Here is a 24,997-nt window from a genome sequence, read left to right on the forward strand (position 1 = left end):
AGTCCCAGGAGTCAGCCTGTATTGGGGGCTGCAAACTCAGATGGATACAGGACAGGGCAGGTAAAGGAGTGGAGTGGATCCAGTAAGAACAAAGCAACTGGAGAGATCAGACCCCTCCCACGAGAAAGTTCCCAACTTGATCCCAGACTTCAGATCTTGTGGTTTTCAAGAGAAGATAGAAATACAGATTTCTTTTCATGACATATGCTCATTTTACTTTATTTATTTATTTATTTATTTATTTATTTATTTATTTATTTATTTATTTGAGATAGGGTCTCACTCTGTTACCCGGGCTGGAGTGCAGTGGGGCGCAGCACCATCACTGCTCACCGTGGCCTCGATTTGCTGGGCTCAAGCGATCCTCCTACCTCAACCTCCTCAGCAGCTGGGACTATAGGCGTATACCACCATGCCCAGCTAATTTTTGTATTTTTGGCAGATATGGGTTTTTTCCATGCTGCCCAGGCTGGTCTTGAATTCCTGGGCTCAAGTGATCCACCTGCCTCAGCCTCCCAAAGTGCTGGGATTAAAGGTGTGAGCCACCATGCCTGGCCTACATGTGCTGATTTTTAAACATTGGCCACCAAGCCAAACAACACCAAAACACTGGGGCCAGATAGCGCAGCCCAGTGGGCCAAATCTCGGGTCTGAATTTGTGATGCAGAGTGGGAGGAGGAGGGTCATTCCACCTGGGAGAGATGGTGATAGTGAAGGACTTCTTGGAGTTGATGGTGGGTAGGTTAGAGCTACCTCTGCTCTAAATTAATCCTTTTCCCAAGGGTTAATTCTCTGAATCACTGGCCAAAGTCAGTCACCTCATTGCAAATGGCCTGGTTTTCTGGACCCTGGGAGTGGGCCTGCCAACAGCAGAAGGCAGGTCCGCGCCAGAGAAACGAGGGGCCTCAGCTTGGAAGGACTTCAGGACGTGTGCTGGCCAGCCAGGGGATGTCTCAGGGGCCCTCTTCCTCTGATTCTCTGCCTATTCTATCCATTTGTGCACCTCTTGGCATTTTGTGATAACATGAGAAAGAGAACCAGAGCCCCTGGCTGCTAGGATTGAGGGTGGGGTGGACACAGCCCATTTTCCAGGTTGGCTTATAGTCCTCTATCTCCACTTTGAGATGGACACATTCTCAGGTTTTACTTTCATGAGTCCCAAATCTACCTTTACCTTGGCTGTCTCTTCCCTGAGAAGCATCTTCTGAAAGGACGGCTGTCCTCCCGGACTCCTCAAGGATGCCTTCCTTGTTACTTGAATGTAATGATAATTCTAGAAATAGAAAATGAAGAGGAGAGAGACATAGAAAGATGGGGGGAATAAAACACTGCTGAGAAAGAGAGCTTTGTCTCAGGGTGAAGATAGAGTTATTGTCAAAACTTCCAGGGACAGAAATATAAGTTGGAGACATCATCAACCAGCAAACGTAATATGCAGATAGTAATATGCAAACGTAATATGCAGATGGTAATATGCAAACACAATATGCAGATAGTAAGTGCTGGTCCCTGGGATAAGAGAATGTGTGAGAACTGACTGGTAGGGCACTAGGACATCTCCGTTTTCAACATCCATCTGTCGTAACTCCTTAAATCCCAAATGTTAGCTTTCAAGCCTCTGGACTGACAGACTTAACTAGTTTCTGAACATTCTCTATTTGGATCACGAACCCAGATGAAATTTATTTTATTTTAATTTATTTTTTTTTGGGACAGGGTCTTGTTCTGTTACCCAGGCTGGAGTTCAGTGGCACCATCATAGCTCACTGCAGCCTTGACCTCCTGGGCTCAATCCATCCTCCCACCTCAGCCTCCAGAGTAGCTGGGACTACAGGTGTCCACCAGTATGCCTGGCTAATTTTTGTATTTTTTTTGTAGAGATGGGGTTTCACCATGTTGCCCAGGCTGGTCTCCAACTCCTCGGCTCAAGCACCCCGCCTGCCTTGGCCTCCCAAATTGTTGGGATTACAGGATGGAGCCACTGCACCTGGCCCCAGAAGGACTGAATTTTAAGTTGTTGAATGCAAATACTTCTTGGTTTTTTTTTTCCCACTTGTTTTCCCTCTTGTGCAACACCATTTAGCTTTAACCAAATTTTTTCATGTGCTCAACACTTTACACATATGACCTAATTTAATCACACTTGGCACAGTGAGAGACCTAGGGAACTCAGCAGGGAAACCATTAGTGGTGTGTTGGTAAAGGTTTAACAACCAACTCTCTAGAAAGCAAATTCCCCCTGATTTGTAGTTCGCCAATTTCTGTGTTGTAAATGCTCCTATCCTGGAGTAGTGGCATCAGTTCTCAGCTGGGCTGCCCCTGGCTCCCATCCCTGCACTGCATCCTGGAAACTCTCTCTCCAGGTAGTAAGCTGAGGCAATCCTAGGGCTCACCTCCCTGGTTTCCCCTCTCCAAGGGATCACTCTGCTATTTTTTTTTTTTTTTTTTTTTTTTTTTTGAGACGGAGTCTCACTCTGCTTTACTGTTTGATGTCCAATGTGTGAAAATTCCTGTTTCATGTATTTATCCAGTTTTTCAGGCAAGAGGCTAAGTCTGGTCCTGGTTACCCCAATGTTAGTTGAAAGTGCAAATCATCCCCTTTGATTTGTGACCCCACTTTCACTTATTACAATCTTTTTTTTTTTTTTTTTTTTTTTTTGGAGACAGGGTCTCGTTCTGTTGCCCAGGCTGGAGCGCAGTGGCATGATCATGGCTCACTGCAACTTCCTCCTCCTGGGCTCAAGCAATCCTCCCACCTCAGCCTCCCTAGTGGTAGAACTACAGTTGCATGCCACCATGCTCAGCTAATTTTTAAATTTTTTGTAGAGACTATGTCTCACTATGTTGCCCAAGCTGGTCTCCTGGCTCAAGCAATCCTCCCTCCTTAGCCTCCCAAAGTGCTGGGATTACAGATGTGAGCCACTGTACCTGGCTTAAATTCTTTTTTTTTTTTTTGAGACAGGGTCTGCCTGGAGTGCAGTGGTGTGATCTCAGCTCACTGCAACCTCCGCCTCCCAGGTTCAAGCGATTCTCCTGCCTCAGCCTTCTGAGTAGTTGGGATTACAGGCATGCGCCACCAAGCCTGGCTAATTTTTGTATTTTTTAGTAGAGACGGGGTTTCACCATGTTGGTCAGGCTGGTCTCGAACTCCTGACCTTGTGATCCACCCTCCTTGGCCTCCCAAAATCCTGGGATTACAGGCGTGAGCCACCACACCCGGACTTAAATTCTTATATATATATGTAGTGGGACCCATATCTGGTCCGTTGAGCTGACCCAATGCCAGTACATGACTGTTTCAATTACTGAGACTCCATGATAATATATAAAATTTTAAAGCACTTGTAATCCTCCTCCCATTACCTTCCGAATTCAAAAGTATTTGTTTATCTTTCTAGATGAACCTTTGGATCATTGTGCAAAGTTCTCCCCAACCAAGACCCAATTCTCTGATACATTTTTGGTAACATTTTAATTATAATTCCATAAAACTTATACATTAGTTTTAGAATATTTGGCAACTTTACAATATCAATCTTTCTATCTGAAAACATGACGTAGCTTTCTATTTCTCAAAACTCCAGCTCACACACATTAAGGTTATTGTTGTTTTCTTAGACTTAATTTCCTCGTATATTTTCTTTCTTTTCTTCCTTCTTTCCTTCCTTTGCCCTTCCTTTGCCCTTCCCTTCCCTTCCATTCCATTCCCTTCCTTCTTTTTTGAGACAGGTTTTCTTAGATTTAACTTATCTTCCTTCCCTCCCTCCCTCCCTCCCTTCCTTCCTTCCTTCTTTCCCTCTCTCTCTTTCTCTCTCTCTCTCTCTCTCTTTCTTCCTTTCTCTCTTTTTTGAGACAGGGTCTCACTCCCATCACCCAGGCTGGAGTGCAGTGGCATGCTCATGACTCACTACAACCTCAACTTCTGGGGGTTCAGGTGATCCTCCCACCTCAGCCTCCTGAGTAGCTGGGAGGTGTGCATCACCACGCCCAGCTAATATTTTGTTTTTTGTAGAGAAGGGGATTTGCCATGTTGTCCAGGCTGGTCCCAAACTCCTGGGCTCAACTGATCTGACTGCCTTGGCCTCCCAAAATGCTGGGATTACAGACATGAGCCACCATGTCCCACCTTCTTGTGTATTTTCTAATTAATAAAGTTAGTTTACTTAGGTTAATATGTTAGGTTAATAAAACATAAATGTTAATATATAAGTAAATAACATATATATAGCATACATAAAAATATGTTAATATATAAATAAAACATAACATGTTAGGTTAATAAAACATAAAACTTAGGTTAATTTGTTAGGTTAATAAAACATGACGGCCGAGGCGGGCAGATCACAAGGTCAAGAGATCAGGACCATCCTGGCCAACATGGTGAAACCCCGTCTCTACTAAAAATACAAAAATTAACCGGGCATGGTGGTGCGTGGCTGTAGTCCCAGCTACTCAGGAGGCTGAGGCAGGAGAATATCTTAAACCTGGGAGGCGGAGGTTGCAGTAAGCTGAGATCGTGCCATTGGACTCCAGCTCTGGGTGACAGACAGAGACTCCATCTCAAAAACAACAACAAAACCAAACAAAACAAAAAATAAAAATAAAAATGAATGACTTTGTGTCTGTTTACAGAATCCTTTAATAAAATCAAACAGTCTCTCAGGTTTTTAGAGGGGATTTCTAGGTATGGCTACCATATCAGTTGCAAATAATATATTTTCTCTTTCCCCATGCATATATTTTTATTGCTTTATGCTACACTCCAAATCTCATGTTGGAATTTGGTCCCCAATGTCAGAGGTGGGGCTTAGTGAAAGATGCTTAGGTCATGGGGGTAGACTCCTTATGAATGGCTTGTTGCAATCCTCATAGGAATGAGTGAGTTCTTACTCTCTTAGTTTCCACAAGAGCTCCTTGTTGAAAAGAGCCTGGCACCTGCTTCCCCTCCCCGTTGCTTCTCCTTGCACCATGTGGTCTCTGTACACATGTTTCCCTTCTGCCATGAGTGGAAGCAGCCTGAAGCCCCCACCAGAAATAAACGCTGGCACCACACTTCTTGTGCAGCCAGCAGAACTGTGAGCCAAATAAACCTCTTTTCTTTATAAATTGCCCAGCCTTAAGTATTCCTCTACAGCAACACAAATAGGCAAAGACACTTTATATCTGAAATTAGCTCAAGTTTCCAAATTAATGATATACAATAACAGAGATAGTGAAAATCTTAGTTTAGGTCCTGCTTAAAAAAATATCTATTTAGATAAAAAACATTGAAGCAGATGATTTTAGAGTTAGGGATATTTAGTTCATGAAAGTTGAGTATGAGTAACTTACTTGCTAATAGTTTTGGAAGGATGATATTTGCTTTACTTTTTGATGCCTGTGCTCTTTTTAGTGCTTGCTGGGTTTGCCAATGTTTTGGAGACATTTGCAGCAGAAAAAAATCATATTTCATATACTCCCTGAGGCGGAATTCTGTTTTTGCTATTTCACTACTCAAAAGAAACAAAGATATGATTAGGTATATCAGTGTGAAAGCACATTCATTAGAAAAAAATTTTTACAAAATTGTTTCTCTTATGTACTGAATTAATAATTTAATTATCAAAAAGGATAAATATGGCCATAAAAATATGGGCTTCAGTGAATATGAAATGAGATGAAGGAAAACTCTAGGAATGCTGTTTAAATAAAACATGTCCAAGGATATGCACACATAGAATAGACATGATAGTTTTACTCGACTTGTTTATTATTTCTGTAGGAAACACTGTATTAAGTTTTAGATATAGGGAGAAATTAGAAGGTAGCAAAAGGGCCGGGTGCAGTGGCTCACACGTGTAATCCCAGCACTTTGGGAGGCCAAGGCAGGAAGATCACCTGAGGTCAGGAGTTCGAGACCAGCCTGGCCAACATGGAGAAAACCCGTCTGTACTAAAAATACAAAAAATTAGCCAGGTATGGTGGTGGGCGCCTGTAATCCCAGCTACTTGGGAGGCTGAGGCAGGAGAATCGCTTGAACCCGGATGGCAGAGGTTGCAGTGGGCCGAGATCGTGCCATTGCACTCTAGCCTGGGCAACAAGAGCAAAACTCTGTCTCGAAAAAAAAAAAAAAAAAAAAAGCCGGGCATAGTGGCTCACCCCTGTAATCCCAGGACTTTGGGAGGCCAAGGAGGGCGGATCATGAGGTCAAGGGTTCAAGACCAGCTTGGCCAACATGGTGAAACCCTGTCTCTACTAAGAATACAAAAATTAGCCAGGCGTGGTGGCGCATGCCTGTAATCCCAGCTACTCAAGAGGCTGAGGCAGGAGAATCACTTGAACCTGGGAGGTAGAGGTTGCAGTGAGGTGAGATCACGTCACTGCACTCCAGCCTGGGCGACAGAACAAGACTCTGTCTCAAAAAAAAAAAAAAAAAGAAAGAAAGTAGCAAAAGATGGTACATTTGTAAGGAAAAGAAAGAAACTAACACTTAATGAGGACCTATTACTACAGGCAGGACACACTACAGACATAAGCTGATCCTCAGGACAGCACTTTAAAATAGGTACTATTATTCTTATCTTGGAAAGGAGATGTAAATGGTAGAGCCAGCACTCAAACCTAGGTCCACCTGACTCAGATGCCCAAGCTCTTGCCAATATTGAGTGACTTGGACCAAAAGCTTTTGCCCAGCTTCACATTGCGTTATAGTAATTACATTACAAAGTGGACAAAGAGGGATGTTAAAATAACAAAAGAAGGCCCACTTGAAAGGCAGCTTCCAAACCTTTATCTGAAAGATATCAATATTACTTTGTATCAATGTTTTCAGCTTTAATACTTCTATCTGTCAGAGCCTTCCTTCAGCCCTGGTGCAAGAGTGATATTCAAGGGTCAGTAAATGGCTGCTTCACGTATCACCAGTTGGAAGATTGATGGGAGACCTTCATTCTACTGCTGCCTCCATTTTAGATTGAAATCCTCCCAGATATGCTACAAAGAACACGAGGTGACAATTGGCTGGAAAGATACAGTTTCCAAGCAAAAGCTTCAGAAGATGCCCCCTTCCCTTTCCAGCCCTACCTGTAGAGGAGGCCTCCTGGGGCCATCTCGAGCCATAAAGAGAGAAGAGCACCTGCTGCCCTTGCTCCACTACAGGCTTGTTTTTCATGATCTCCTGCACCTTTCTAGGATGATGTGATACATCAACGATCAAGTTATCTTCAGCAAGACCATTTGGAGGGCTCAACTCGGCGGCTATTGTGCATAAATGCAATACTTTGCACAAAAATAGAGGCTGCTACTCTAGCTCTAGAAATATTCTATAAATGGATAGAAACTTCTAATTGCATCGGGGGTGAAAGAGAGAAGGAAATTCTCCATCTTGGAGCAGCTTCAGCTTTAGGCTCCTAAAATAGAAGAGCCTGCTGTAGCCAGAATATGAAATGCACATTCTGTTAGTGCAGTTGGTTTCAGAGAAACCAACTCTGCTTTATTTCAGACTCGCTTGTCTGAAGGATGTAAGAAGCCTAGGACCTAGTTCTAGAGGGGAGGTAAGCATCAAGTTCTCAAAAAGGAAAAGTAAGTTTTAGCATTGACCTGATACCAACACTACAGTGTATTCTGAATCATGAAATTACTGTCCAAAAATGATGACAGAAGGAAGCTTCTTTAGCTACTTAAAATTAGTTAGGCCGGGCGCGGTGACTCATGCCTGTAATCCCAGCACTTTGGGAGGCTGAGGTGGGTGGATCGTCTGAGGTCAGGAGTTTGAGACTAGCTTGGCTAACGTGGTGAAACCCCATTTCTACCAAAAATACAAAAAATGAGCCAAGTGTGGAGGTGGGCACCTGTAATCCCAGCTACTCGAGAGGCTGAGGCAGGAGAATCGCTTGAACCTAGGAGGTGGAGGTTTCAGTGAGCCGAGATCATGCCATTGCACTCCAGCTTGGGCAACAAAAGTGAAACTCCCTCTCAAAAAAAAAAAAATTAGTTCAAGTGAGTTTCCTTGACCATAGAAGGAAACATCCAAGTTTGAAAAAGAGTGGCAGATGGTACAATTTTATCCCAACTCCTGCTCCAATGCTTTTTTCTCTTTATAGATCTTAGTTTTTTATTTTTATTTATTTTTACTAAAGATGGGGTCCCACTGTGTTGCTAAGACTTCACTTGAACTCCTGGGCTCAAGCGATCCTCCCGCCTCAGCTTCCAAAGGAGCTGAGAGGCAAGCAGTGTGTCCAGCAGATCTTAGTTTTTAATAGCAATACTAGTTTCTACTATGTAAGCGTAAATATAAAAAATACTGCCCATGATGACTGTAAGATGATCGTAGAATGAGTCCCAATTTCAGAGATGTTAAAATGTGGGAGAAAAAATGTCTCAGAATGAATGCAAAAGTGCAACCAGACTAAACTAAAAATATAAAAAGAAAAAAATGAATGAATGAAGAAGGGCACTTAGATAATAATTTATTGTTTATTCCTAATTGTTTTGCTTCATCTAATTTCTTTGCTTCTGTATCTACAAGTTAGAGAGACTTTCCAACTGGAAGCCACATACTGTCCTGATACCCAGGCAGGAACAAATCTTGATGGACAGGTTACTTATTTTTTAAAATTCGTTCATACTTATGACATCATCAACTGATAAGGATGATCAGGATTATTAGGTCTTACCTGGCATGAATAGGTTTTAATGGGTCGTGGAAATTTGGCCATGAGAAGATTCTGCCCACCCTCACCTTTTCACAGCTTGTACCTCCACGCTTGCTTTCTTCAGCTCTGCTGTCATTTGGAGTTTGTTTATTGTTTCCTGTGCTGCCCTGAAAAGCAATGAAGATCTGTTAATTTGCTTCTTAGAAACAAACAAACAAACAAACAAACAAAAGAGGTGGGAGGGATTTGGCCAGAGTGATGAAACAAACATTTTCAGAGCGTCTACAGATCTCTGGTCATTTTCTCGAAGGAACTCTTCAAAGGCCAGTGCATCATCTTGGAGCTTTTTCTCTGCTTTTTTTAGTTGCCGTTCCCTCATTGCTATGTCTTTTTCAAACTTTTTGATTGTGTTTCTTTTGGTTGACAAAGCATACTAGGGGCATTGAAGACAGAGGTGTAAAAACATGATTCCACATTTTTAGTAATTTCAACAGTCTTATACACAGCAAGTGAACATTTGTATTAGAAATAATAGTACGCCTAAATCTTGGAGCAATGGACTTTATTTCTTGAAGGAGTTTTATTTTCAGGGATAATTGGAGGGGAGACTAATTTCCCTCCCTTACTTCTATGAAGAGGGTCAGTGTTGTTCCAAAAGGGTTCTGCCCTACAAATAAAAAATAGCTGCATATTCCTCCAAAGAGTAGGTGCATCTGGTATTACCTACAGTGTATTACCCTCCAGTACTTTCTGGGAATTGGGAAACTGGGTTGTCTGCAGTCACAAAAGCTACCAGCTTCTCCGCCAATAGGAAGACCATGGGAGAAAGCAGTTTCAACTCTGCCATGCCAGTGACGCATTCCTGGGAGCCAGCCCAAGGGTACCACATCTAACTGTAATCAAAGAGGCCTGTTTAGATCCCCAAACACAACTTTGACATCTGCCTTCTAGTTCCTTCTATTTTTTTAGTACAGAATATAAGAGTCCATGTGGTGATTTTTGTTTTGTTTTGTTTTTGAGACAAGGTCTTGCTCTGTCACCCAGGCTGGAGTGCAGTGGGGTGATCTTGGCTCACTGCAGCTTTGACCACCCAGGCTCAAGCAATCTTCCCACCTCAGCCACTCAAGTAGCTGGGACTATATAGGTGCACACCACCATGCCCGGCTAATTTTTGTATTTTTAGTAGAGATGGTTTTTGCCATGTCAGCCAGGCTGGTCTCAAACTCCTGAGCTCAAGCAATCCACCTGCCTTGGCCTCCCAAAGTGCTGGGATTACAGGCGTGAGCCACCACACCCAGACTATTTGGGTTTTTAATACCATGCAGGAAAAAAATAAATCATAAATAAGGCCACATACATAATATAAATGAATTGAAAATATGGAAATGAGATGATTTTAAAGAGATAACAACCAAAAATTAGACCCTCCAAGTTTATAGCAAAAAATGCTTCATTCATTACTTTATTCTGCAAGTACTTACTGAGTGCCTACTGTGTGCCAGGACTGTTTTAAGGGGTGTAAATAGAGTGATGATCCAAAGAAACATAAATGCTTGTATGGAGTGTCCATTCTAGAAGAGGAAGGAAGCTGATGAAAGCGGGATGGGGTGCTGTGGACAAGGGCAGGGGGTTGCTATCATGTATAGAACAGCCAAGGAAAGTCTCCCTGATGTGGTGAGAATTAAACAGAGACTGGAAGGAAGTAGGAAACCAATCATGAGGATTTCTGAGGGAGGAATGTTCCTCCTATTAGGTTGGTGAAAAAGTAATTGTGGTTTTTGCCATTGAAATAGCAAAAACCACAGTTGTTTTTGCACCAGCCTAATATAAGGAAGAGCCTCCAGTGCATCAGCCTGGAGACAAGAGTGTGATTGGTGTGTCCCAGGAACAGCAAAGAGGCCACCAAGGCTGGAGCAGAGTGAGCAAGAGAAAGGGTTTGAATCATAATCCCTAATACACAATACTGAATGCCATAATCCCAAATGTCAAAATCCCGAAAGATCAAAATTGTAAAATCCCTAATGTCTAAAATCCTGAAAATCAAAATCACAAGGTAGTGGCATCATGTTAGACAAAACTATTACCTTGTTATCGTCTTTATTCAGATGAAAATGGATTTCAGTTGAGTCTCCAAACAATATGTTGACATAATGACAGATTTGGAATTAGGGGTGATCAAAGACTTCTAAAAAAATTTCAACGTGTTATTGATAAAGTTTATTTGATGACTGCAGTTGTAAAGCTGGGTGCACAAATTACCAACCATAGCAATATTCATTTATACATTTTGCTCTTGGATCTATTTCTTTCTGCATATAGTTAGTCTGCTCATAATGGTTACACCTGTGCAATTGTCGTTAGAATGCCTGAGTATTTGTACCGGCAAAAATACATATGTTGTTGTTATTGCCTACCTCATTGTGCAAAGTGGCTTAACAGGTGGTCTGTCATGTTGTTATATGTTCTCAAAAAAATCCCCCTTTAAAAATGTAAATAAATAAATAAATGTCTTTTAAAAATTTTTTAAGTTTACATTTTCCAGAACTATATTTTTGAGATTTTGATCTTTCAGGATTTCAGTGTTTGGGATTATGGCATTTTGAATCGTTGTCTTTTGGGACAAGAGAAAGAGTGATAGGAGTGAGGTCAGAGAGTAAGCTGGGGACCAGATCAAGTTGCTAGAGGCCTTTGGCAGAGGAAGGGCATGATCCTATCACTGTATGGAGAACAGACCGACTGCAGGGGAGCAACAGTAGAAGCAGGAGACCCAGGTTTAGAAGTTATAACACTAATACATGCTAGAGATGTTGGTGGCTTGGACTGCAGTAGTAGCTGTGGAGGTCATGAACAGTAGTCTGATTATGGATATATTTTGAAAAAGAATATTTTTGAAGATCTGTTTGGATGTGGATTGTAAAAAGGAGTCAAGGATAACCCCAATATTTTTGGTCTAAGCAAGTGGAAAAATGGAATTGCTATTTAGTGAGCCAGGGACTATGGTATGAGATGCAGACTTGCAAGGGTAGGAAAGAGTATATTAGGGGCGGAGTTTAGGAAACATGAAGTCTGAAATGCTTACTGAACATCTTGATGGGAAATGTTAAGAATTACAGTTGCATCTGTGAGCCTGGAGTTCAGGGAAGAAGATCAAGCTAGAGAAATAAATTTGGAAGTTGTTAATATGGAGGTGGAATTCGAAGACATGAGCCTGAAGGAGGGTAGACAGAGCAAAGGGTAAGGAATGGGCCCTGGACATTCCAACACTTGAAGATCAGGGAGAAGAGGAGAACAAGCACATAAAACTGAGAAGCAGCAGCAGTTAGCAAGGTGGAAGAGTCGAGAGAGTGGCTCCCAGAAACCAACAGAAGAAAGTATTTCAAAAAAGGAGTGAATAGACCAATTGCTGCTGAAAGGCCAAGTGTTAAATAAAAGGAATACTGTGACAATTTGATTTAGCAACAGAGAAGTCTCTGGTAACTTTGACAAAAGTCGTTTTGGTGAATGATAAGGACAAAAACCTGATGGAAGTGGATTTAGCAGAGAATAGGGAGAGAAGTGGAGGCAGGAAATAAGTATAATGCTTTTGAAAAATTTTGCTATAAAGGAGAGCAGAAAATTGGGGCAGAAGATGGTATGTAATGTGATATCTAAAGAGGGTCCCAACTCTGCTATAAATAAAAAAATAAAGATGCCATGAAACCACTTCAGTTTTTGAAAACTATTACAAGTTACCCAGAGTTAGCCAAACTGATATCTAAAGAGGGTTTTTGGGGTGGGGTTGTTTTAAAAGATGGGGTAAATAATAGGATGTTTGTATGTTGGTGGCAATAATCCAGCAGAGAGGGAAAAATAATAATTAGAAAATATCAGTAGTTGTAGCATCATTTTCATAATTTTTTTCTAGTTTAATTGAGGTATAACTATCCAATAAACTCCACATTTTTAAAGTATACAATCTGTTAAGTTTTGACATGTGTATATACTTGGGAAATCATCACCACAATCAAAACAATGAACATATTCATCACCTCAAAAAGTCTACTCAAGCCCTTTGTAATCCATCCCTTCTTCCGTCCTCCCCACCTCCTTTCCCAGGCAATTACTGACCTGTCTTCTGTCACTATAGACGAGCTTGCATTTTCTAGAATTTTATCTGGTGAAATTATAGTATGAACTATTTTTCTGTCTGGATTTATAAACTTAGTACAACTATTTTAAGAGTCATCCATGTTGGTAGAATATCCATAACTAATTCCTTTTTATTGCTGAGTAGTAATCAGTTATGTTGATATACCCCAGTTTGGTTACCCATTTACCTGTTCATGGACATTTGTCTTGTTTCCTACATTGGGCTACTTCAAATAAGGTTGCTATGAGCACATATGCTTTTATTTTTCTTGGATAAATTCCCAGGAGTGGAATGGCTATAAATAAGAAACTATTCTTTATTTCTGACCCAGGAGTCTGGTGTCTTCTATTGAAACTATGAAACTGCAGCAGACTAACTTCTTGGCTTGCAAGTAGGATAGCATTTTAGATCCTTCATAGCTCTTGAAACTAGGTCCTTTGCATTTCCATAAAAAATTTAGAATCAGCCTTTCAATTTCTACAAGACAGACTCCTGGGATTTGTACTGAGATTGTATTTATAGATTAAATAAATTATTTAATCTATAAATCAATCTGGAAAGATTTGGCATCTCAGCAATATTGAGTCTTTGGATCAATGAACATGGTATCACTCTCCATTTATTTAGGTCTTTAATTTTTCTCTGCAATGTCTTGTAGTTTTCAGTGTACATCTATTGTACATATTTTACAAACATATCTAGAATTATTTCATATTTTGATGCTGTTGGACATGGCATTGCTTTTTAAATTTTAATTTCTTAATTCTTCATTACAAGTTTATAAAAATACAATTGATTTCTGTAAATTGACCTTGCTACAACCTTGCTAAACTCATAGGTTATGGTAGTTTTAAAATAGATTTCTTCAGATTTTCTGCAGAGAGGATCGTGTTGTCTGTAAATAAAGACAGCTTTAATTCTTCATTTCCAATCTAAATGTCTTTCATTTCTTTTTCTTGTCTTATTGCACCAGCTAGGACCTCCAGAACACTGACAAAAAGAAGTGGTGCAGTGGAAATCCTTGCCTTGTTCCTAATCTTAGGGGGAAAGCATTCAGTCTTTCACCATTAGATATGTAATGTTAGTGATAAGTTTCTAGTAGATGTCCTTTTATAAAGTTGAGGAACTTCTCTTCTGTTCCTACTTTGCTGAGCGTCTCCATCAAGAATGAATTTGGATATTGTTGAGTGGTTTTTCTGCATCAATTGGGATAATCATATGGGTTTTCATTTTTAATTTGTTAATGTGTATTACATTGATTTATTTTTAAATGTTAAATTACTTTTGTATTCTTAGATTAAACCCTAATTTGTCATAATGTATTATCTTTTTATGTATTATTGGATTTGGTTTGTTACATTTTGTTCAGAATGTTTGCATATATGCTTACGAGAGATCTTGGTCTTTAGCTTTCTTGTCTTCTAATCATTTTATCTAGTTTTGATTCACAGCATGAGTTGTGAGGTATTCCCTCTTCTTACTCATTTTTTTGGAACAGTGTGTATAAAATTAAATTTATTTCTTCTTTAAATATTTGGCAGAATTAATCAATAAATCTGGGTTTTTCTTTGTGAGAAGTTTTTTACCTGTAAGTTCAATTTCTTTAAGAGACATAAAGCTATTCCATTTATTTCTTTCTTCTTGGGTAGGCTTTGGTAGTTTGCATCTTTCAAGGAATCTATTTCATCTAAGTTGTCAAATTTATTGGCATAAAGTGTTTATAATATTAAATTCATAATATGTCAATGTTAATAATTTTTAAATGGGTATTTCATGTCCCAACTCTGCTATAAATAAAAAATAAAGATGCCATGAAGCCACTTCAGTTTTTGAAAACTATTACAAGTTACCCAGAGTTAGCCAAATTGAAAATTTCTTATCATAGTCCCCAAGACTGCTCTCACTTCTGACACTGACCGCAAGTTTGAGGGGTTCCCCCAAATACCATCAGTTTTGATAATTTGCTGGAAGGACTCACAAACTCGCTGAAAGCTATTATACTCATGGGTATAGTATAGTTTATTAAAAGGAAAGAATATGCATTGAAATCATCCAAAGGAAGAGACCCATAAGGCAGAGCCTGAGTAAGTTCTAAATGCAAAGCTTCCAGTGTTCCCTCCCCATGGAACTAGGAGGTGTTATCCTCCCTGCATCTACATGTGACAACGCACAGAGAATATTGTCAACAAGGGAAGCAGAAATGAGCTTCAGTGTCTAGAGTTTTCACTGGGGCTTCATTAACTAGGCATGATTAATTGATTGACCATGTGGTTGATCTGTCTCCAGTCTCCAGACCCTCTGAGTGTGACCCAAAGCCCCACCTCTAAGTCCCATTGTTAATATTTCTGGGATGGGCAGCCTCCACCCTAAGACTGTCAGATGTGACCAGTCCTATATTAAAGAAAGACAGCCTTATTAAGTATGATATAGATTACCACCCGGAAGTCAAGAGCAAAGGCCACACTCTTTCTAGACAAGGCCAGATTTTTTACTACAAATAGTTGTTCCTTGGCATCAACAGGAGATTGGCTCCAGGATCCCCAAGGACACCAAACTTTGTGGATGCTCAAGTCGCTTATGTAAAATGGAATAGTATTTGCATATAACCATGTACATTCTCCCATATACTTTAAATAATCTTTAGATTAATTATAGTACCTAATACCAATGTAAATGCTATATAAATAGTTGTTATATGTTATAATTTTTCAAAATTTGTATTATTTTGTTGTTATTTTTTATCATTTTTTCTGAATATTTTTGATCTGCAGTTTGTTAAATTCTCAGATGCTGAACCTGTGGATACAGAGGGTAGACTGTACAAGTCTTTTTGATAAGTGGACACTTCACCAAACTGGTTGAGGGAGGGAGGGATACAGTAAAGAAAGGAAATGAGGTATATTTAATATAAATGTCCTGAAATCCTAGTGTATCTGTCAAGCACCACCTTAAACTACCTAGGACATCAGTTATGTCAGTAGGACTTTATAATAAAGATCAAACTCATACCCAGGAGATGCTTTTTAACAAACAAAGCCATCAGGTTCTATTTATAACTTTATCAGTTACTTTAAGTGAGATATTTTATGTTGATTGTAGCTGGCAGCGTATGGAAGTACTAACTAACTAAATTTATGCCCCAAAATATATGATGTGAAATTAGGAAAAGTCAAGTACATTGTTATTTACTCATTAGCATCAAAGAGTTTAATTGAGACACATTAACATCTTTAGATTATTAGATACTTGACAATAAAGGTACAAAAATGTTCAATTCATTCATTTTGTAATTATTTTCCCATTAAGTGCTTGGCATCTCTGCTTTATCTATGGCAAATGAATATGCATATAGACATAGTAAATAATCATGTTTTCAGTTATATGCCTGGCATCTAGTTAAAGTTTTTGATGGCAGGAAAAAAAGCCTCTATTATTTTTTATAAAAGACTCCACAAGGGACCTGGCACACTGTTCTGACATGAATAGGTATCAAGGAAGCTGGAGGGATTCTAGAATTGTCTGAATTTCCAGAGTGCTTGGATTCCCACCATCTTCAGCCAAAGCATCAGGAGAAGCTGCATTAAATAGGGCATCTCAGGCACTATCCTGGTCATAGGAGAGATAATTGGAGAAAAAGGGACAAACTAGAACCAGACATTTTCTAGAATAATTTTTCTGATAGGTTCCAGGAAGTATAAAACCTTGTCTGGGATATTAGAATGTAAATCCTTTGAGAGGCAGGTCTTTGCTTTGTTTACTGCTTGGCACATAGTAAACTCTCAGTAAGTATTTTTCAAATTAATGAACACATGAAAAAACCAACCTGTTCAACCAATAGATTTGGGACATGTAATAGACAAGCAAAATGTCAAGGTAAATATTTGAAAACACTATGAAAGAAGTCTTCCATTTGGCTAGGGGAGAAAAGTTATTTTTACTACCTCGAGCAGAAACCTGTCTCTCTGGTCATTAATAAATTCATGGACAGTCCTTTTTGTGTCGGAACCTGTGAAGAAAGTTGAAATAGACGTGAGTTTAGTTCATCATCCTTAAAAATGCTGTATAAAATAAAAGCCATATAATTAAATTATTCTACAGTATGTATCTGATCTTTTAAAAATACTATATCTTCAAATAAACCTTTCCCTAGCCACTCAAACTAATTTAGTAATAGTAATTACAATTTATTTTATGTCTATCATATTCCAGAAACCTCATTAGCCACTTTAAGCACATCATTTAATCCTAACAACAACCTGAATAAGGTACTTACTACTATCCCCATCCTGTCTGTGAGGTCCTGAAGTGTAGAGCTGTCAAAATTCTTATCCAAGGTCACACAACTAACCTAAGCTTGTGCTGTACCAAGTAAGACTGAACTATTTTAAATCTTAATGTTTGGCCAATCTACACATACCAAAGCTCTTAGGCAAAATCTTTTTTGGCTCATAAACCAAACTTCTGTGAGGAAAGGAAATGATGACAACTAGTTTTACCATCTAGCAATAGAAAATACCAAATGTTTCTTTTCAAGCTTTTTTCATTCTGGAAATTTATACATATGCTACATTTCAATAATGTTTGCTTCATAAAAACCAACAGGATGTGGCATAAAATAAAATCTCTTGATAAGAATGTAACTATAGCTAGCAGAAGAAAAGAAATAACTAAAATCAGAGCAGAACTAAATGAAATTGAGACCAAAAAAATCATACAAAGAATCAATGAAACAAAAAGTTGGTTCTTTGAAAGAAAAACGAGATTGACAGGCCACTAGCTAGATTAACAAAGAAAAAAGAGAGAAGATCCAAATAAGCACACTCAGAAATGACAAAGGTAACATTATAGCCAATCCCACAGAAATACAAAAGATCCACAGAGACTATTATGAACACCTCTATGAAAACAAACTGGAAAATCTAGAGGAAATAGATAAATTCCTGGAAACACACAATCTCCCAAGATTGAATCAGGAAGAAATTGTAACCCTGAACAGACTAATAATGAGTTCTGAAATTGAATCAGTAATAAAAAACCTACCAAACCAAATAAAGCCCTGGACCAGATGGATTCACAGCCGACTCCTACCAGAGGTACAAAGAAAGGCTAGTACCAATCCTACTGAAGTTATTACAAAAAAATCTAAGAGAAGGGATTCCTCCCTAACTCATCCTATGAATTTGGTATCATCCTGATATCAAAATCTGGCAAAGACACAACAAAAAAGAAAACTACAGGCCACTATCCTTGATGAACATAGACATGAAAATCCTCAAAAAAACACTAGCAAACTGAATCCAACAACACATCAAAAAGCTAATTCACCACGATCAAGTGGGCTTTATTCCTAGAATACAAGGTTTGTTCAATATACACAAATCAATAAATGTGATTCACCACATAAACAGAATTAAACCCCAAAACCATAGGATCATCTTGACAGACCCAGAAAAAGCATTCAATAAAATCCAACATCCCCTTATGATAAATACACTCAACAAACTAGGCATCAAAGGAACATACCTCAAAATACTAACAGCCATCTATGACAAACTCACAGCCAACATCATACGGAACAGGTAAAAGTTAGAAGCATTTCCCCTAAGAACTGGAACAAGACAAGGATTTGCACTCTCAGCATTCCTAGTCAACATAATACTGGAAGTCTTAACCAGGGCAATCCAGCAAGAGAAAGAAACAAAAGCATCCAAATAGGAAAAGAGGAAGTCAAATTATCTGTCTTCACTGATGATATGGTTCGATACCTAAAAAACCCTAAAGACTCCACCAAAAGAGTCTTAGATCTGACAAACAACTTCAGCAAAGTTTCAGGATACAAAATCAATGTACAAAAATCAATAGCATTTGTATACATCAATAACATTTGAGCTGAGAGCCAAATCAAGAATGCAATCCCGTTTACATTACACACACACACACACACACACAAATACCTATGGATATTTGTAAACAAAGAGGTGTAAGAACTCTGCAATGAGAATTACAAAACACTGCTGAAAGAATTCATAGATGACACAAACAAATTGAAAAACATTCCAGGCTCATGGATTGGAACAATCAATGTCATTAAAAATGTCCACACTTATGAAAGCAATTTACAGATTCAATGCTATTCCTATCAAACTACCAATGTCACTTTTCACAGAATTAGAAAAAAACTATTCTAGAATTCAGGCTGGGCATGGTGGCTGATGCCTGTAATCCCAAAACTTGGAAAGGCCAAGGTGGGAGGATTGCTTGAGGCCAGGAGTTCAAGACCAGACTGAGCAACACAGCAAGAAACCCATCTTTACAAAAAAATTAAAAAATTAATTGAGCATGGTTGTGCGTGCCTATAGTCCTAGCCTCTCACAGGACTAAGCCAGGAGGATTGCTTGAGTTTAGAAGTTCAAGGTTACAGTGAGCTATGATCATGCTACTGCACTTCAGCCTGGGGGACAGAGTAAGACACTGTCTCTAAATGAATAAATAATTCATAAAAATAAAATAAAAATTACATGAAGCCAAAATAGAGCCCAAATACCCAAAGCAATCCTACGCAAAAAGAACGAAGTTGGACTCATCATATTACCTGATTTCAAACTATACTACAAGGCTACAGTAACAAAAACAGCATGGTACTGGTACAAAAATAGACAGACCAATGGAACAAAATAGAAAACAGAGAAATAAAGCTGCACACATACAACCAACTGATTGTCAACAAAGATGACAAAAATAAACAATGGGGAGAGGATCCCCTTTTCAATAAATGGTGCAGGGAAAACTGGCTAGCTATATGCTGAAGAATGAAACTAGATCCCTTCATCTTACCATATACAAAAATTAACTCAAGAGGGATTCAAGACTTAAATGTAAGACCTCCAGCTATAAAAAGAAATCCCAAAAGAAAATCTGGGACATACTCTTCCAGACATTGGCCTAGGAAAAGTTCTCAAAACCAAATGCAACAAAAATAAAAATTGGCAATTCACACCTAATTTAACTAAAGAGCTTCTGCGCAGCAAAAGAAACTATCAACAGACTAAACAGACAACCTATAGCATAGGAGAAAATATTTGCAAGCTATGTATATTCGCAACCTTTGTCAAAGACAAAGACCTAATATCCAGAATCTACAAGAAACTTAAACAAATTAACAAGAAAAAAACACATTAAAAAGTAGGCAAAAGAAGACAAACAAGTGACATCCAATAAACTGGAAAGAATGCCCGACATTGCCAATCATCAGAGAAATGCAAATCAAAATCACAATGAGATGCCGTCTCACACCAGTCAGAATGGCTATTATTAAAAAGTCAAAAAATAACAGATGACTAGGTTGCAGAGAAAAATGGAATGCTTATACATTGTTGATGGGAATACACTGTTAATTCAGCCCCATGTGGAAAGCAGTTTGGAGGTTTTTCAAAGAACTAAAAATAGAACTATCATCCAACCCAGCAATCCCATTACTGGGTACCTACCTCCCCAAAAATAAATTGTTCTGTCGAAAAGACACATGCACTTGTATGTTCATCACAGCAATGTTAACCATAGCAAATACAGAGACTCAACCTAGATGCCCATCAACAGTGGACTGGCTAAAGAAAATGTGGTGCATGTATACCATGGAATACTATGCAGCCATAAAAAGAATAAAATAATGTCCTTTGCAGCAACATGGATAGAGCTGGAAGTCATTCTCCTAAGTGAATTAACACAGAAATAGAAAAGCAAATACTGCATGTTCTCACTTATAAGTGGGAGCTAAACATTGAGTACACATGGACATAAAGATGGGAATAATAGACACTGCGGCCTCCTAAAGCAGGGAGGGAGGGAGAGGAGCAAGGGTTGAAAAACTTCCTATTGGGTACCATGTTCACTATTTTGGTGATGCAATCAATAGAAGCCCAAAGCTCAGCATCATTCAACATACCCTCGTAACAAACCTGCACATGTATCCCCTGAATCTAAAATTTAAGAATTTAAATACTCATCCCTACATGGAAGCTAAAAAAGTTGACTTCATAGAAGTAGAGAGTAGAATAGTGGTCACTAGAAGCAGGGAAGGATGGGGGTGGGGGGATAGGAAGATGTTGGTTAACAGACACACAAGTACAGCTAGACAGCAGGAAAAAGTTCGAGTGTGCTATAGCGCTGTAAGGTGACTATACTTAGCAATAGTTTGTTACATATTTTCAAATAGCTAGAAGAATGGATTTTGAATGTTCCCAACACAAATAAATGATAAATGTTTGAGGTGATGAATATGCTCATTACTCCGATTTGATTATGGCACATTGTATACATGTATTGAAACATCACACCATACCCCATCAATATGTATGATTATTATGGGGTCAATTAAAAATAGTAATAAAAGCAGGGCCAGCAGCAGTGGCTCATGACTGTAATCCCAACACTTTGGGAGGCTGAGGTAGGTGGATCGCTTCAGCTCGGGAGTTTGAGACCAACCTGGACAACATGGCGAAGGCTTGTCTCTACAAAAATATACAAAAATTAGCCAGGCATGGTCGTGTGTGCCTGTAGTCCCAGCTACTTGGGAGGGGAGGCTGAGGTGGGAGGATTGCTTTAGCCAGGAGGTCGAGGCTGTAGTGAGTCATGATCACACCACTGCATTCCAGCCTGGGTGACAAAGTGAGACCCTGTCTCAAAAGTTAATAATAAAAGCAAAAAAAATGCAAATAGAAATAGAAAGGAAACAATATTTCCAAGTAACCTGTGAGCCTGTGCTGCCTAGGAGGCCCACGTCTTCCTGGGTCACTTTTGACCTTCACCTCTTACTAGCTGTGGGAATATGAGTAAATAACCCTCTCTCCATGCCTCAGCTTCCTCATTTGTGAAATGAGAATATTGCCTGTGGCAGATTATGTTATTGTTCCCAAATATTTGCTGCCCCTCTCTGTGAGAGGATTCTCTTTCCCCACTAAGTTGATGTCAAACTTGCCTATTGACAGATTCAGCCCAGGGAATGGGAATGGGATCGGATGGGATTTATGTTGCCTCCAGGAAGAAGCTTCAAGAACCACTACCTGTTTCTCTCCTTTCTCCCTTTGCTATAACTCCAGCAACATCCTAGACAGGAAATGTTCTTTCAGCAGAAGACCCAGAGAAAAGCACCCACATTGGAAAGTGAAGGATAATTAAACCTCTGTTATTGGAAGCCACTGAAATTTAGGAGTGATTTATTACCAAAGCATAAGTAAGCCCGGGTAGATACATTACTTTACTTTGTAATGGTGTTGTGAGAGGAAAATGATGCAATATATTACAAAAACACATAGTAACTTCTTAATAATTGTTACTGGCTATTATTTAAACAATACAATTGGGATGAGTAATTATTTAATTTCTCAAGGTTAATAATGGCAACAATGATTATTATAATCATTAATAAACGTTAATTGGGAGGTAAAAGAAAGCAAGCTTTGGAGTCAGACAGGCCTTGGCTTGAATTCTGCACCCACCGAGAACTTCGAATAAGTGACAGACTCCGTGAGCCACGTTCATCAGACACAAAGAGGAGGCAAAAATATTTAACAATGTTTTGTTGATGATTAAATAAAATACATATGAAATCAGTCAGCATTTATCACACAGCTGTCTTTTTAATAGATTTTAAAACTTTAGGCTGGGAGTGGTGGCCCATGCCTGTAATCGCAGCACTTTGGGAGACCGAGGCAGGTGGATTACTTCAGGCCAGGAGTTTGAGACCACCCTGGCCAACATGGCAAAACCTCGTCTCTACTAAAAATACAAAAAATTAGCCAGGTATAGTGGCATGTGCTTGTAGTCCCAGCTACTCAGAGGCTGGGGCACGAGAATTGCTTAAACCTTGGGGACAGATTTTGCAGTAAGCCAAGACTGCGCCACTGCACTCCAGCCTAGGTGACAGAGAAAGACTCCGTCTCAAAAACAAAACAAAACAAAACAAAAATACTTTATATTACGGGAATCACTGACATTCATAAAAGTAAAGAGCCATATAATGTTCCCTGTGTACCTGTCACCTACTTCAACATTATCAACATTTTACCAATCTTGTCTCATTTATTGCCACCCTCCTTAATGTCTCCGTCACTGGAGTATTTCAAAGCAAATTCAAGCCTTTGTATCATTTCACCCATAAATACTTTAATATCAAACTCTAGCAGATAAAAAGTTTTAAATCATAACCATAAAACCACCGTCACCCCTAACAAAATGAACTATTCCTTAGTGTCGTTTTACACACAGTCTGCATTCAAATCTTCCCAGTTGTCTTAAAAATACCTTTTTGGAATTTTAAAAATTAAAATCTAAATATTTTATGGTAAGGATCCTAAAGTCTCTTTTAAATCTATAATAGCCACCCCCGCTCCTCACACCCTATACCCTACACACACTTTTTTTTTTTCCCAAGCCATTCATTTGTTCAAGAAACGAGGTCAATTTCTCTGTAGAATTTCCCATATAATGGATCTGACATATTGTATCCTCATGGTGTTATCTAACATGGTCTTCAATCCTCATATTTATTTGATTAGATTCAGGTTCAATTTACTCAAACATTTTTAATAGAAGAAAAGAATGAAAGTGCTTACTGTAGCTTTCATTTGATCACTTCTGATGGGTCAGCCAAATTGAAAATAAACTTCAATATCCAAAAAAATCCTGTGCTGTCAACTTACTAAATCTTAGAGCCATATTCACCATTTCAGCTTACTTTGACATGGTACTCTCTGGCTGAGTTGACAGAATTTTATTCTTCAACTCTAAGTAGACTCGTTATAGTGAGTTTCCCATTTTGGCTCTTCTAGCTATCAGGCAGATCTTTGAACCAAGAGGCCATGAATTAATAAAGCCCTCCCAAAGCATTAACATTCCTAGACCTGAGGGTACCTCCACCACTCTCTGGGGATGTAAAGACCAGCTTGAGAGATCTGAGGACACAGAATACTGCAACAGAGAGTCCTGCAACTATCCCAGGTGTTGTACTTTGAGAGCAAAACCAGAGTCAGGCTGCTAGCTGTGCGAAGATGGAAATGGCACTTCTCTCATGTAGGCGAACTGATCTGTCTCTGACACTTAGTTGTGCATGTGATTTCTTTGATGGGCACCGAGCAGTTTGCCACTTACTGCATACACAAAAAATTAAAGTCACCTAACCTCCCAGCGTGTGGTTGCTTGCTCATTTTGCTTTCATGTAGGTTTGTTTTCAGTCAGGATTCAGGCAGGGGATGCAAGGTTGAGGAGTAAGGGTTTCACTCAAATCAGCTCCTGATTGGAAATACAGCCTGAGGGTGACTTCTATATTTTAAGTTAAAATGTCCAAATTGCTTATCTGTGCAATTGGCAGAAATTGACAATCTGGTTTCCATTGCTGACAGAGCCCAAATTGCCTTGGATAATGCCAAACAATTTTACTGTTTCCTTTTGAAGAGTTGACCCTATGCCATTTACTTTATTTTTCCTTTGTACCCAAAATTCATCCAAGACATCTACTTTTAAGAGACCGGTAACTTCTCTGTTAAATAGCAATGCTGTCGAATGGGGTCATCTGCAAAGCCATACTTCTGAGTTATTTAAGAACTGCTGGAGCGTCCTGGGTATTTTAAACCAGCCACTTGGTGTAGAACTCTTTCTAAAACATATCACATGTAATTGTAAATGCTCTTGATGACCTAAGGTTTACCACTCTACGGAGGTGAACTATGAGGCATGTGATTGAACGTAGATATGCCCTAGAACTTGTGGTACAGTCCCTGGCATCACCTTGCTGCCTATCATTTGCTCCTTTTACATACAATTATATATGCACTTGGAAGCTCTTCTGAATAAGTTAACATGGCTTCCTTTTCCTACATTAATTGTTGACTCCAAAGCCCTTCCCTAAGTGGTTTGCTTGTTCTCTGAAAAATTTTTTTACAGTTTGAGAAAGTGCATGGGCTTTGGGATCCAGAGAAAATTTTTTTAAGTTGCCTGCCTGCCTTCCTTTCTTCCTTCCTTCCTTCCTTCTTTCCCTTCTTATTTTAAACTTTTTAATTTAACAATTTGGAAAACATTCATTTTGGGGGAAGGTTTTAGACTCCATCATCCTAGCATTAATTCCTTTATTTTCATTAACTTCAAAGTACTTTCTGTCTCATCTATAGGCACTACTTGGTTTGACAAGCAGGATACACCCATGACATTTTTGATCATCAGATTGCCTTCTTTTGTTGAGTAG

The 24,997-nt window shown here is 39.1% G+C and overlaps 1 protein-coding gene across 5 annotated transcripts in view; it reads right to left on the minus strand.

The window, feature by feature from the left end:
* CCDC38 (coiled-coil domain containing 38) overlaps positions 1–24,997 on the minus strand; it is a 73,664-nt gene that overhangs the window by 22,644 nt on the left and 26,023 nt on the right. For 2 of the 5 annotated variants that reach the window (XR_010148392.1, XM_001144908.8), the window contains exons 5-9: positions 16,704–16,768; positions 8,903–9,066; positions 8,720–8,800; positions 5,332–5,489; positions 1,175–1,273 (exon numbers count right to left, since the gene is read on the minus strand). Coding sequence is in view for 3 of the 5 variants with exons in the window: in XM_001144908.8 (XP_001144908.3) it covers positions 1,175–1,273; positions 5,332–5,489; positions 8,720–8,800; positions 8,903–9,066; positions 16,704–16,768 (567 nt within the window). In the remaining 2 variants the exon portion in view is untranslated. Of the gene's footprint in view, positions 1–1,174; positions 1,274–5,331; positions 5,490–8,654; positions 9,067–16,703; positions 16,769–24,997 lie in introns of all 5 variants that reach the window. The other 3 variants (XR_010148391.1, XM_009426034.5, XM_009426035.5) reach the window with 2 other exon arrangements.

The sequence above is a fragment of the Pan troglodytes genome, chromosome 10 (assembly GCF_028858775.2).
Source record: "Pan troglodytes isolate AG18354 chromosome 10, NHGRI_mPanTro3-v2.0_pri, whole genome shotgun sequence".
Taxonomy (NCBI): domain Eukaryota; kingdom Metazoa; phylum Chordata; class Mammalia; order Primates; family Hominidae; genus Pan; species Pan troglodytes.